The 14937-nt window shown below is 40.9% G+C and overlaps 1 protein-coding gene across 1 annotated transcript in view; it reads right to left on the reverse strand.

Annotated features, from left to right (window-relative positions):
* The window catches only part of LOC311498490 (solute carrier organic anion transporter family member 1C1-like), a 28159-nt gene that overhangs the window by 9880 nt on the left and 3342 nt on the right, over window positions 1-14937 (reverse strand). The window contains exons 2-8 of the mRNA XM_084559112.1: window positions 10349-10490; window positions 6960-7092; window positions 6693-6814; window positions 5975-6121; window positions 3559-3657; window positions 1836-2084; window positions 201-365 (exon numbers count right to left, since the gene is read on the reverse strand). Coding sequence (XP_084415238.1) covers window positions 201-365; window positions 1836-2084; window positions 3559-3657; window positions 5975-6121; window positions 6693-6814; window positions 6960-7092; window positions 10349-10490 — 1057 coding nt within the window. The remainder of the gene's footprint in view (window positions 1-200; window positions 366-1835; window positions 2085-3558; window positions 3658-5974; window positions 6122-6692; window positions 6815-6959; window positions 7093-10348; window positions 10491-14937) is intronic.

Here is a 14937-nt window from a genome sequence, read left to right on the forward strand (position 1 = left end):
AATGAACCCTGTAATGTTCTGTATACACTTGACACAAGAGTTAATTTGAGCAAACTAGGCACATCCAAGAGCTCTTTCTCCCTCACAACATGGAGCAAGTAGAAAAGCATTCCTGGGTTCTGTTGTCTGATGAGTTCCCAGTCTGTAATACAAAATAATTTATATGATAGAGTGCAATATTGATGACATATGTACCGTACCCATTAGAAAGTTGGCCTTTGAAGCAGACTGCCTGAAGTGCTGCTCAATGTACTTGGGCTTGTAAGTGACCATGCCAATGAGAGAGTTCAGCTGAATGATTGTCACGCACAGGTAGATCAGGTACACGGGGTGTGCCAGCAGAGTCCGCAGGGTTGGGATAAAGTCTGTGGAGGGATTAAAATGTGATCTGAAACACACACACACATCTCAAAATATGCCTTCATGTAAGAGTGACCGCTGAGACAAGTCTCTAATTACAACTCAAATCAAGTTTGCCTTTATATGTGCGAAGTAGCGCCAAGAGGACAAACATTGCCTTGTGACAAATTAAAGCCACTATGTTTGGAATTTGAAACTGTGAGTCTTTGGTGTAATAAAAGTGCTCCAGCTGCACTAGGCGGATACCTTAAACTTGAAAAATGCCTGTGGAGTATTTTGGCTACTAGGAGAACAGTGACATTTTTATGCAATCCCCATATCGTAGCAACCACCTCATACATAGGGGTGAATGAAGAGGATGTAAAGTCTCCTGGCCTGGGCAGGACTCTTTGCCATGGCAGTCAGAAGCTTGTTGCACAGTGGAAAAGTTCCTGGTAACACGTTTAATGATGTGAAATGGTTTCTACGAACCCAAACCATGATTGTTTTATAGACCTAACCTTGTAATTTTGGTGCTTTAACCTAACAAAGTAGCTAAGGTCCCTAAACCTAATATACTGTTAATAAGTCAACTACGTGCAAAAGAAATAGTCATAAGCAGACTTTTTAAATATTATTCAGGCTGCCAGTAAATTATAATATTTAATTGTGACTGATTGCATGGTATCCATTGTTAATACAACTTAATCCATTTTAAATTTACCTCAAAGGGATCAAGAGGGGAGCGGACAAATATGCTTGCTTTATGCAAATGTGTGTTATTATTATTGCAACAGTCCAAAACTATGACCAATACTGTCCAGAATATTGTCGTCCAGACGTCTCCATTGCTCCATTTATGAAGCATCACTTTATCCAGATGGAATTGTCCATTGGTAACTCAGTGACTCAGAAGCATGTGACATAGCTTTAAAGTTGGACGTAATGTTCGAAGGATGTTTATTTATCCATGTTGGCTTCTACTTTTTTTTTCCTTTTCTGCTTCTTTTTGGGATTTTTGGCAGTTTTGGCACATCAGGAACTTCTCAAACTCTGGCGTGGGCCAAGGTCATAATTAAAGAATATGTGTGTATTAAATGCACATTAAACACAAAAAAATTACTATTATTGTCCTACTTCGCCCCAAACAAAAAGTAATATCTTGTTTTGGTAATCACTGAGAAATTACCAGTTTTTACTTTTATGTACAATGATTGACAAGCCAATCAAGGCAATGGTATATGAGAAATGGTCTGAATCATTCTTCTTTCGTTCTTTCAAAAATTATTTTTGCAGCTACTAGAAGATGCATTTAACTTCAACATGTTTTACAGGGTACACAAGAAACCTCCACAGGGCACTTTTAAGTTGTTAAAATGTGTTTTTTCCTATTTATGTCTACTCCAAGGGGATCTAATAATCAGTCCATCATGATTTATGTACAACAATAACTGCAGTGACCACTGAAAGCATCTGTGTCCAAGATCCATCCTTACCTTTAGCCATCTCTATAAAACTAGTATGTTCATCTGCTTGATACTTCTGCTTCAGTAGGGGAGAGTCTTTAATGAAACTTGTCTGCTCTGGTGTGCACTTCTCTGGGACCCGGGGCCCGGATAAGGGTAGAGAGCGGGGCAGAAACCAGAATGGGATGGCAGAAAGCAGAGTGATTACCCCAGCTATGAGGTAGCCCAACCACCAGGCCCCCACCCAGCGGGCATCTGATGGAGTAATGGTGATGGTTTCTATGTTGGGGATACAGAAGGTAAAAGGTTGGTTCCTTGAAATAGGGAGCACATATCAGTGACTTAAGGCTTATCACATGCTGTATGTTTTAGCCGGACCATTTTATAGGAAGGTATGCTGTGGATGACATTTTTTAACACTTCAATCAACGGGCTCTTCAGATCCTAATGAATTCTACTTAACTACTCCCGTAATTGCCTCAATTTCTGAAATTATATGCATCCTTTGTGCTACGGGTTGCCATTTGTTCCAATCAGTGTCTTTTTTCTTTTTGTGTCTTTGGTTTCTGAGCTGACTTCTTCTTCGTTAAAGATTTGTCTGTCCATAATGCAAAAACTAAATCAATAATGCATTTGGAATAATATCTATTAAAAAAATATATCTTTTTTCCTCTGTTCTCTCTGCTGGTACATTTCTTTTTTCTCCTCCCTGTTGCTCTCATTCTGATTGTTGCCTGGCAGAGGGCTTTGTCCTTCTTCACCCTCCGCTGGCCTCCTTCATTAGCTAATTGATGCTAATCCTGTACACCTGTTCTGAGTCTTGAATTGTGCACACAGTGACTGCGATTTACTTGGTGCTGTGTCTGATAACATCGTGCCTCAGCGTTTGGGCCAGGAGGACGATGTATAAACAATGCATATGGCTTTTAACACACATTGGACACACTGGGATTTATAAAAGAACAATATTCTGTGAGAATGCAGATTCACAAATACTTCAGATCAAGTGAGCTGTAGGGGAAAGTATTAAATATTTGTAGTTAACAAAGCATTTCAGTAAAAGGCTTATCTATAGACTTAATTTAAAAGTACTGATTCAGTGATTAACTGTATGGTTCTTTACATTTAGACCTAGATAATACTATTGGAAAATCATGCTTTCTTCACACTTGCTGCATTTACGAGGATGCTAGTATTCAACTAATAAAAGTAAAAATGCCTCAGTAACTACCTTAGAAGGAATCTAATTGAGATGGGAAGTTGTTCAAACAAGCGAGAAAAGCAAATCTGTAATCGATGTGGGAACCACTGCAAATGTGGATCATTTCGGTCAGTCTTGGACATCTTTTTTTTTTTTTTTTTTATTGAATGACTTCAGTGGTGTCAATAAAGTAATGGGAAAGAAACTTTCCAGATCAATGTTTTTGTTCTCGTCCAACCATATGCCTAATCGAATCTCTTTATTTAGCGTACGTGTAAATAGTTAAATTGGAATCTTTAGTCAGGATGATCTTAATCCGTATCGTCCATGTAAATGTACCCTTCTGTATGAGATTCATAAAACAGCGTTCATAATTTTGTGCATCTGCCATCCTGAAACCATATTCAGCCGCTAGTTGCTTTACTGCTGCACTGCACCTTTGTAGCCTAAGAGTGGCTGAATCTGAGTAAGTATGGGAAACCCTGAAGATTTCGTCAACTTATTCTGTGTGAGTCTGATGTGCTCGTGTTTCGTGCTTGTGTTCACACTCACCCATTTTTACAAATCCAATGTCCACGTAGATTTTGGCGCAAAGGGAGCCTAAGAGGTAACCAAACACAGGACCAACCACCGAAATGGTCTGCACACAACCTGAGATATGGTTCACGAGAAAAAAACACAAAAAGGTCAGGACTTAAGTTATCTCTGATGAGAGCTGAGATAATGTAGATGTTCCATCACAACATATACATGCAATTTTGTTAACGCTACATACATGTATTTTAAATTATAATTTGTCTGGAAAGGGTTTGCTGGGTAAGCATGAGCTTTTCAGGTTAATACGCATGATCTGCTATTGCTGAACACATAACAGATTTATTGCCTTGCTTATGTTTGAGAAGAACTCATGGCAGAGCTTTCTGCAAGCGTGGCATTATTGCTGCTTCACAGCTACTGTAATGTGCTCTGAAGAAGGCTGTCACATGTAAGCTTCAGCGCAACGTTTAATCCCATGCATGCCTAATGCTCATTTTCTTAAAGGTTGCATGCTTTAAAAATACCATCACAGTCTTTACCTCCTTTACTTGCCACGTGCCACTTTTAAAAACAAGTTTTTGTATTAGTGCACAATTAGCATCAACAGTGTTGCTTTCAGTATTTGTTGAAGATATAGCACTTTTTGTGTTTCTTGAACTGATGATATGATTTAAGTTAAAGAGGATTAGGATGACTGATGAAGATATTGTCTAAATTGCATCAATCTGTGGAATTTCTCTTTAGTTATTAATATTGTTGCTATGGTGTGGATTTGTCATCAACAAGAGCTGGGAGTAGGCTGAGCTTCCTGCTGGTGCCTGGTTGGTGGAGATTTACTAAACCACATGTGACGTGTCATGGTTTCGTCACTCCATTTGTACACTATATTACCAAAAGTATTCGCTCACCCATTCAAATGATCAGAATCAGGTGTTCTAATCACTTGGCCTGGCCCCAGGTGTATAAATTCAAGCACTCAGGCATGCAGACTGTGAAACAAGACATTTGTGAAAGAATGGGCCGCTCTCAGGAGCTCAGTGAATTCCAGCGTGGAACTGTCATAGGATGCCACTTGTGCAACAAATCCAGTCGTGAAATTTCCTCGCTCCTAAATATTCCACAGTCAACTGTCAGCTCTATTATAACAAAATGGAAGCGTTTGGGAAAAACAGCAACTCAGCCACGAAGTGGTAGGCCACGTAAAGTGACGGAGAGGGGTCAGCGGATGCTGAAGCGCATAGTGCAAAGAGGTCGCCGACTTTCTGCACAGTCAATTGCTACAGAGCTACAAACTTCATGTGACCTTCAGATTAGCCCAAGTACAGTACGCAGAGAGCTTCATGGAATGGGTTTTCATGGCCGAGCAGCTGCAGCCAAGCCACACATCACCAAGTGCAATGCAAGGCGTCGGATGCAATGGTGTAAAGCACGCCGCCACTGGCCTCTAGAGCAGTGGAGACGCGTTCTCTGGAGTGATGAATCACGCTTTTCCATCTGGCAATCTGATGGACGAGTCTGGGTTTGGAGGTTGCCAGGAGAACGGTACATTTCAGATTGCATTGTGCCAACTGTGAAATTTGGTGGAGGAGGAATTATGGTATGGGGTTGTTTTTCAGGAGCTGGGCTTGGCCCCTTAGTTCCAGTGAAAGGAACATTGAATGCTTCAGGATACCAAAACATTTTGGACAATTCCATGCTCCCAACCTTGTGGGAACAGTTTGGAGCGGGCCCCTTCCTCTTCCAACATGACTGTGCACCAGTGCACAAAGCAAGGTCCATAAAGACGTGGATGACAGAGTCTGGTGTGGATGAACTTGACTGGCCTGCACAGAGTCCTGACCTGAACCCGATAGAACACCTTTGGGATGAATTAGAGCGGAGACTGAGAGCCAGGCCTTCTCGACCAACATCAGTGTGTGACCTCACCAATGCGCTTTTGGAAGAATGGTCAAAAATTCCTATAAACACTCTCCTCAACCTTGTGGACAGTCTTCCCAGAAGAGTTGAAGCTGTAATAGCTGCAAAAGGTGGACCGACATCATATTGAATTCTATGAGTTAGGAATGGGATGGCACTTCAGTTCATAGAATGAGTAAAGGCAGGTGAGCGAATACTTTTGGTAATATAGTGTATATCTGATGAACAGGGTTTCCTTGTTGACATGGAAACAGACCTCTTACAGGATGGTTACAGAGCATATACAGTACAGTACTTGTTGCTATGACAGCAGTTGACATTTCTAATGGCAGTAAATTTCACCGGCCATTAAAAATAATTAGAATTAAGTTTGCCAAGCAAACATGATTTTTTTTATAAACACTACACTACGTAAAGGTAGAAACTGTAAAAATTGAAATTCCATTTTGTAGATCATGAGCATTGATGATAAAGTTTGTGTTTTTTCACTACCACAGGGTAACGTTTATCTCACCAACATATAGTGCGGCATTTTCCTCAGTGGCAAAATCATCTATATAAGAGATCCCCAGAGGCTGAACAGGTGTTTCTCCAATCCCCCGCAAGACATTTCCCAGCAGCACGTAGATCCACATAGAGAGGTTGGACTCGCTTTCACAACCTGGGGGGGAGGAGAGGTGTGTAGTCAAACATCTTTTCCTGTTTACACAAGAGTCGTATGTGTGCAAACCATAGACGGTATATAAATATGGACAACACTTCCCCACTTCCTTGTATATACCCGCGGATATGGGTGGCACCCCCACTTCTGTCAAATTCACTTGCATCTTTATTTAATTAATACTGCGCTCTGCTCTACCTCTACCAGTTACAAAGAAACGTTGGATTATACTCTACTATGGACTGTACTTATTTAAGTACTGTACCCGTGGAGTGGTTGGCATGGTAACTTGTAGTGATCATGATGTCACATCCTGTTTACATAGCTTCTAAAATGAAACTTATCAAAAAAATGGATATGTGAACATGCATCAGTATTATACTAACTACCTAAAGTGACAGAAACCAAAATTTATTTGGCATGTATTTGGCCCAATACACTAACTTGGAGGGGGTGGAGCTTATGACCTATACTGCAGCCAGTCACCAGGGGGAGCTCTACTTGCTTTTCCTTCACTTTAGAGGAGCTGTGTGTCTTCCATCTTTATGCAGTCTATGGTGCAAACACTCACCTGCGGCTGGCACCTGAGGCAGTCTACCATCTTGCGTCAGGTCTGCTGGTGATCCCACCGGACATGGCGAGGGGTTTTGGGTTGAGTTCACTACCCACCGCACAGATGTTTCATATTTATAGCTGTGTGTAACATTTAACGGTTATAAGCTTAACAGCAAACTCCAGCCTGAGCTGCTACTCACAAAATTTTTGCGGGGGAAAGCTAGTCTGAAGTCATTAATGCCGCGTCAACGATATGCCGGGTCGATAAAGCTATTTTACTCACCGTCCAATGATGAAGTGAGGCAGAGCGATGATGAAGGTGCCAATAGACATCAATACACAGCCCACTGCAATGATCTTTGGCCTGTGGAGCTTGGCCCCAAAGTAACTGACGAAAGCTATCACCAACAAGTTACCTGGGGGGATGAAGGCAGAAACATCATTGATTTAGGACTGTTCACCCTCACTGAAAGAAGAAAGAGTGGCCAAGTAGTTGTCCCTTGCAGTTGTTTAATTATTATTATTAAGTTTAATTGCTCTCTGTAGCTGAACAGGTTACATAAATGCAAAGGAAAAGCTAAAATGATCATGCAAGACTGTTATTTTCCATATAATCCTTAGAAAGTAAAATATTTATTAGCTGTACATACTATGTACTATAATAGCATGGAAAACATTTAATACCCCAGGGTTGATGACATATTCAAGGATTCAAGGATTCAAGGATTCTTTATTGTCATTACGACACATGTTGGTACATGGGAAGGAACGAAATTGGGTTCTCTGGTCCCGATTCAAGCCATAAGTAAAAATGCCCAGACTTTTGTCGTTTGAAAGGAAGATGAGATTTTCTCACAAGCGATGTATTATCTTTATACTCTTAGATTTTCTGTCTTTATGATCTCCAGGAAGTAAACAGTGCTAGGTGTGAATGCTCTGTTTTGTTCTCTGTGGTCCATTCTGTCTGTGATCAGTGACATGGAAGCTCTATTGTAAATGAAGTAAGAAAACGCAGCATTGAAAGATAAGGCCGCTTATTCTGTCTGACCTTTTTCAATTGTACAGATTCATTTGATGGGATGACGTCAAACCCCCCCCCCCCCCCCCCCAACAACCCTTTAGCTGTTGTGTTTGTATTTGCGTGTGAGTGAGACTTCTGAGAAATGTCACGGTAATCAAATGTGCTTTTGTAACCTTTATATGCGCATCTGCGAAAAAGTTTTTATTTTTGATATAGTATTAGTATAGTATTACTATACTACTAGTATTAGTAGTATAGTAAAATTACACATTTTGTTACTTGTTCTTACTTGTTTTTTTTACTCTATTTGTGTTATGCGTTGTGTGCAGATTATCTAGGACCAGCCTCCTGACCAAATTTGGCAAAATTCATTTCTATAAAAATCTATATCCATCATTATCACGCTCTACACTCTCTCCATTATTCTTAACGCTGTTTGTCTTCCCTCTCTTCTCCCCCTCCTCCTGTTTCTTGCACTTTCCTTTTACGTTTTCCTTCCTCTTCACGCTGCCCTGCTCTGTCTCTATGTTACCCTGGCAACAGTCCTATAGAAAAAGCTTGTTGCCTAGGCCACACGAGTCACAGCTCTCATAGGAGATGGAGACATGGAGGTAGAGAGAATCAGGGCATTCGGCTGTGACTGAGTGTCATCATCATCACCTTTCCCTCCTTTAAATTGGCTAAGAGAACCAACAGGTCTCTCTCTTTCCCTCTCTCTCTCACACACACACACACACACACACACACACATCATAATATAAGACGTTAATTATTTTTCACTGCGATTGTGTCACTACGTGTCCGCCTGACAGCACAATAACAGATGTAGAATGGCTGATACCAGATGATAACTTTCATGTGATTCATGTTTCCTTGGATCTGGTCTCACTCTGCAAGTGATGTTTGATGTATAGTCCACAGAGAAACCTCAGCTGAATGAACCACACTTATGTAACTGTCCTAGAAACTGGTTAGGGGACAGTCAGGGAACACGCTGCTGAACGTCATTAGAAATTACTCAGCGCTCAAAGCAACAACAGATTGCATACAGTGTATACATTAGCTCTGGTATGTGTGCAGTAATACACCGAGCAAGAGCAAATAACCAGCTTTTCACAAATGAATATAAAAGTAAATTACAATTTTGGCCTAACAATTCAAATTTCTATTTCTTTAAAATAAAATATATGCACTGTCATGAATAAACGTCTGTGCACAGACTTCTTTGGGAGTCCTGAAGGATCAGCCTATTGACAGATGGCCTTGCAGTGTTAATATCCCTGAAACACTGTTTCAGAATCACATGTTTGGCAACAAGATCTTGTTATGTATGAGTCTACATTTACATAGATGAATATGTATGCCGTGTCTTAAATCTGTACATAAGTGTGTTCGCGCTGACTGTCAAAAACCACGAGCAGTTCTCAAGTTAGGTATCTACGCAGAGCTTATGTCATAGCCTACATGGCCTTGTAATCAATTCTATCTGTTTGCTGGTGGGTCGGTGTTGTTCTGTAGTTACGCTGCTAAAGTTTGTTGAGTTTCTCTGTGTACTCCAAACAGTGATGAGTGGGACCGAATGCCTCGTGTTAGCTAACTAATGGTCAACGACAGTTACTTTTACTGTAAACGCTGCAAGACAGAAAAGATAGAAGGCATTCTGAGTAGATGGCATGAAGTAGGCAGGAGAACGGCGACCCCAGAGAGACATGAAACTAATTTCAGACCAAACACGGTAGTTGATGCAACGTTTAAACTTGTGTAAATTACAGCAGAGGAAGTTGCGGTTGTTTCCCCCATACAAATGTCCGGCTATGCACACCTACACAACATACCAATAGGCTGTTATTGTCAGATAGAAGCTGTATCTGTATGTATACTGGGTTAATTTCGCAGTCTTTAATGATTCAGTACCGCAAAATACAGCTGCTAACTCACTGGATTAGCCAATCAAATGTTGCTATTGTCGTTTCTATGGAGCGCACAACTTGCAGTGGCCAATTTACAGCGCTACCCTGTTAAAAGAGACGCACTTTGCAAGAAAGTACAGCATGTTGTACTTCAGGAGAGAATACGATTTGAGACGCAGTGTATTTGATAAGTCAAAATTTGCTGATAAAACCGTGCTAAAATATCAGTGAAGCTGTATGACTGAGTGCAGTAGGAACCCTGGGCCCCGAGCTAGGCAAGCAAGGCAAGCATGGGTTGGATGTGGTATTTTACGTAACACAGAGGTAGTTAGTATGCGTTGCGCTTACACAAGAAACTATATTGGTACTGCCTCGAGGGTCAGTCTGCTTCAAGCTGGTTCTAGTGTCACAAATTACCGCACGTAAGTCTGAGTTTTTGTTGAATATATATTGAAGCTATTGCGTAACTTAATCTTACAAATACTGGAGTCTGACTTTTCACAGCTCAAAGAGAGCTGAGAGCTTGTGTCTTCTGTCCTTGTTCTACACTATGACTCATCACACATATGCACACCCCTGTGTCCTCTCCTTGCAGTCCTGATGAAGCCTTCATCCGCAGCTTGAATATCTCTACGACCCATTCACATTTTCGTCCCCAAAGACAGAAAGAGAGAAGGGAGGGGAGCCCTTGACACGGAGGCTGCAAACAGAATGACAGCACTGATTGGCAGGACTACTCACCAATCTCGAAACTCCCGTCAATGACACCTATTAGGTAACTGGGGATGTCAAAGCGCCTCTCCAACTGGGTTATTGTGCTCTTCATGTAGCTCCCCGACAGAGCCTTTGCGAAATAGGCAAAGGACAAAGCCACCAGAAACATCTAGGTGGAAAAAAATGAGAGAAGGAAAGAAAAAGAAATGAAGACAATGATTTTACGTTGACGTGCACAGGAACATGAAACAACAAAAGCATCTTCACGTCTGTATGACATGTACTCTCTGTATGAACAACACCTATACGTATGCTATACTATAATATATCTCCCCAACACACACACACAGCAAAGCCCATTCAGTCTGAGCCTGGGAAAATTCAGATGGCACTGAATCCAGAAGGAACTCTTTCAAGATAACGTGCGCAAGCAAGGGAGTGGCAAGTCACACTCATATACAGGAGGACACAGGGAGACAAAGAAGCCAACTGAAGTCAGTCAAGTCTGCACCAAAAAACCTCTGAGACCAAGGTCATGGGAAACTTCCCTCATTATGACCAAAGGCAATCTAATAATGACAAATTGGTTCATCAAATCTATAGAGTGATGACTTATGAACATCCGTTACATTCAAGCCCTTGCCAAAAGCCCTTGTATATCTCTCCGTGTTTTGCATTACAACACAGTTTTATATCTGGTGTCTGGTGTGACATCCCCGCACCGGCGCAACAAAGAAAGCCGGTACTGACCGTTTTCCAGAGCTGAGGAGGGAAGCAAACATGGCGACAGAGCCTGCAGCAGCTAGAGGAGGCCGGAAAAAAAAATGTTGTGAATGTAATTAAGGTTACAAATGCAATAAAAACAGACGAAACAGAACCTAGGACGTGAGAAACGTTTCTGATGCCCTGGATAAGCGTGAAAACTCCGTTCAAAGGAAGGATTAGCGGCTAAAAAAAAAAGAAGAGAACATTCAAAGGTGAGCCCGCAGGCGTACATCCTGCTCCAAGCGTCAACTCTCACTGCCGAAAGTTCTGCACTACAGCTTTAACACTGAAATAGGTCCAAAACCTACTCATAGCCCAAAAAAAAGCAAACGACAAAAGGATTAAAATTATTTAGTAGATACAAAAGAGAAAGTTATTTACATACTCCACACATCTAATGCAAGCGCCCACAACTAACATGTACCCCAAAACATTTGGTCTTATTCTTTCAAACTTAACCTATCAGTCTGAATCAGTCAATTTCCCCGTTACAATCATTTTAATTAATTAAATCACCAATGGCATAAATCAGTGGTTCCAAACCAAGGAGTTGGGAGCTCTGAAGGCGCCCCCATAAAAATCTGACAGGATAATAGCTGATAGATACAACGATACCACTTTGGTCTCTAAAGTGTTTCAAATTCCTCATTCCTCATACATGCTCAACACCTACAACAACTCTAATTTCCCAATATGTCAACTATACTCACAACCAGCTTTCCTAAGCAACAGCAATCATCCAAAGCATTGACAAAATGTACAAATACCAACATGGAGTCATGCAATAACAACGCAGACCATGCATGGTCGCTGTGCACCATGCCGAGGCCGGCCACAATTCACTCCTCTGCTCCTCTGCTTGTGGTGTTGAGAAACTTATACTGACGCCCCGAGGTGGTGATCTTGTGAAGATATGGAGGAAGATTCATATCTCTCTTATCACCAGTTTTCCTTCTATATATTCTGTTTCTTTTATGACTATATGTCAACTGTTCTAGGCAACGTACACAGCACCATGTGATTTAATTTAATGGAAAAGATTTGTATTGTATTAAGCACTCAGGTTATTTGTGCCTTCGGTGAATCCCTGTGTACGTGCCAATTTGAGCTTCCGGTGAAATATGTCAGAAAATAAATTTGTATTCAGGAATGGCCGACTGGTGTAATTTAATCTAGACATGTTTGTCCCTGCTTGTCTAAAGATGCTAATCTCTCTATGATTATTTTCTTTGACCTTTTTCCCCCCGTCTAATGAAACTCACACAGAAAAAATATTACCACCCTGTGGTATCCACACTGCTTATTTCTCTCCCCTCAACTGTATTTCTACTATATATATATATATATATATTCATTGCATGGATAATTCTGCTAATATTCTTTCCTTTGTGGCATTTCTTCCGCTGCTAGTATAGTATTTGTATCATTTATTATTGTTTCTTGGCACAGTGGATTTAATAGTACATAAAAAGCACGCAATTATATATTATAAAGAAGAAAAGCATTGAGATTAGTTTTCAGAAACTGTCCACAAAAGCACAAAAACACACATATTATGTTGCACATGCATGTTCCATTCAATTCAATTAAATTCAAATCACTTGATTTGTCCCCGAGGGGCAATTTAAAAGGGCATAAGTAGCTGAAAATAGACAGTCGCAATCAATAGTCACACAAAGACATAAAAACAGCACACACAGTACGGCATACAACCATCCCACAAAATGTATAAGGTGCTTCAGTGTCGTGTGCATTTGTACATTTTTTTTTTAATAAAAAAAAAAACATTTCAGAAACACTTTATTTTAAAATAACTTTACTTAAAATGTCCATTATACATATAAAGAAAATATTTATTAGGATGCTTATTCATTCGTCAAGGTGATCCGACATGTGCTGCCAGAATGAGCCAGACGTAACACCATAAGAAACAGGGAATGCCACTGAATAACAAACCACAGCTAAACATTAATTATACTGTGGTAAAATTAATACTTCTTCGGCTTAGGTTATCACTTATGGAGGCCGTCGCATGTTACAGATGCTGTGAATAATTAACCGGTGTCTAATAAGGGGGAACTGTTGCTGTATCTTTAAATTGTACTGTCCCTGGGTGCTCATAAATAAGTCATAGTTTGTGGAATCCCGCCCACCCGCAGCATAATGACACACTGAGAAAAGCACCGCACATGAGAGTCACGTTATACGAATGACTGGACAAACATTCAGCGCCATAGATAGAACAATGGAGGCGATTATTATTTGCCTAAACCGCACCATACTATACTGTACTGACCCATTATATAGCCTGTATCTTAACAAAATCATACACAAAGTGCAAATAATCAACACTGAGGCCGGAGACTGACCTTCTGACTGTTTAGTGGTAACTGAATTGGAAGCAGCTGACTATAATATTAGTTTTGGTAAAACCACATTATCAACGTTAGGAAAGGAAATAGTTGTTTGGCATATTGAGCAGTATTTATTGAAGTTTGCTGTAAGCTGTAAGATTAACTTCTTGTCTTATCCCTGCGTCGTTACTCGTGTAGAGAGTCGGTTTGGATAACACGGTGGGAAATGACCCATTAACGCAAACAGACCCCTGGTGAGATCACGCTGACCACCACTCCTGCCTGTGGGGCATTAGCAACAAGCTCATCACATGTGCATTACCTGGGGGGGATTAACTTGCAAAAAAGCATGCATGCACTTTCCCTACCACAGTAGGAAAAAAAGGCTTTTCTTTATAGAGATTTGCAGTCCGCATATTTCATAGAGGAGACCCTCAGATGTATTTAGGCCTCAAAGTCACATTTAAAGCTGTTTGCGTCAGTGCCGTATGTTTAGGCCGTTTTGATGAGTTTCTACTGGAGTGTATGCGCTAAGTTAATGTCTAAAATGACACTGTTTGTTGCGAAGCGAGTCCCTCGGGGACATGTGTTTGTAAAAGTCATTCAAAGACACTACTTCTGCACCTCCGCGTTTTGTAGATAGCTCACAGAGTTTACTCATCCTTGTTAACGTGCCCCCATGGGACCGCACCGCCTTTAAAGGAAATAAAAAAAAAAGGGAAGGTTGTCAGCCGTTCGCACAACTATAATTCATATATTCTTACAAGGTCACATTTACAAGGTGCACTTATTCGGTTAGCAGTTTGTAAAATAGAGTGACAAGCATGACACGGAAATTACAGATGAAAAAGTTTGAAATCAAATTCATTATTGAACCTATTCGCACCTATTTGTTTCAGTCAGTTGCACCGTGCGCACACACGTTTCACACAATCAGGAGAGTGTGAAACAGCAACCAGCTAAGATTATCTACGAAAAAAATAATAAATTAAGGCACTTAAACAAAGCCATTGCCTTATATTACAAATATTTAGAGGAGGCTCCATGTGGCAAAGATAATTATCATTGTAAAATAGACCGATCAGGCATAATATTATGACCACCTTACTAACATTGTGTAGGTCTCCCTTGTGCCTCCAAAACAGTTGTGACTCATCAGAGAAGGGATATGGGCCTTCTGAGGGTGTCCTGTGGTGTCTGGCAACAGAATGTTGTTGGGCTTTAGGTCCTGTGGGTTGAGGGGAGGGGCCTCTGTGGGTCATCCCACAAATACTTGATAAGTTTGGGATCTAGTGAATTTAGAGGCCAGGTTTTTTTTTTTTCGAGTTGTTCCTAAACCATTTTTGTGTGTGTGCCTGTGTTAGGCTGCATCCTGCTCGGGATGGCTGCTGCCATCAAGGAGTGTCATTGCTATGGGGTGGGGGTGCCTGGTCTGGTCTAGGTGGGTGGTACATGTCTAAGTAACATCCACACGAATGCCAGGTCCAAGAGTTTCCC

The sequence above is a fragment of the Chelon labrosus genome (genome assembly GCF_963514085.1).
Source record: "Chelon labrosus genome assembly, chromosome: 13".
Taxonomy (NCBI): domain Eukaryota; kingdom Metazoa; phylum Chordata; class Actinopteri; order Mugiliformes; family Mugilidae; genus Chelon; species Chelon labrosus.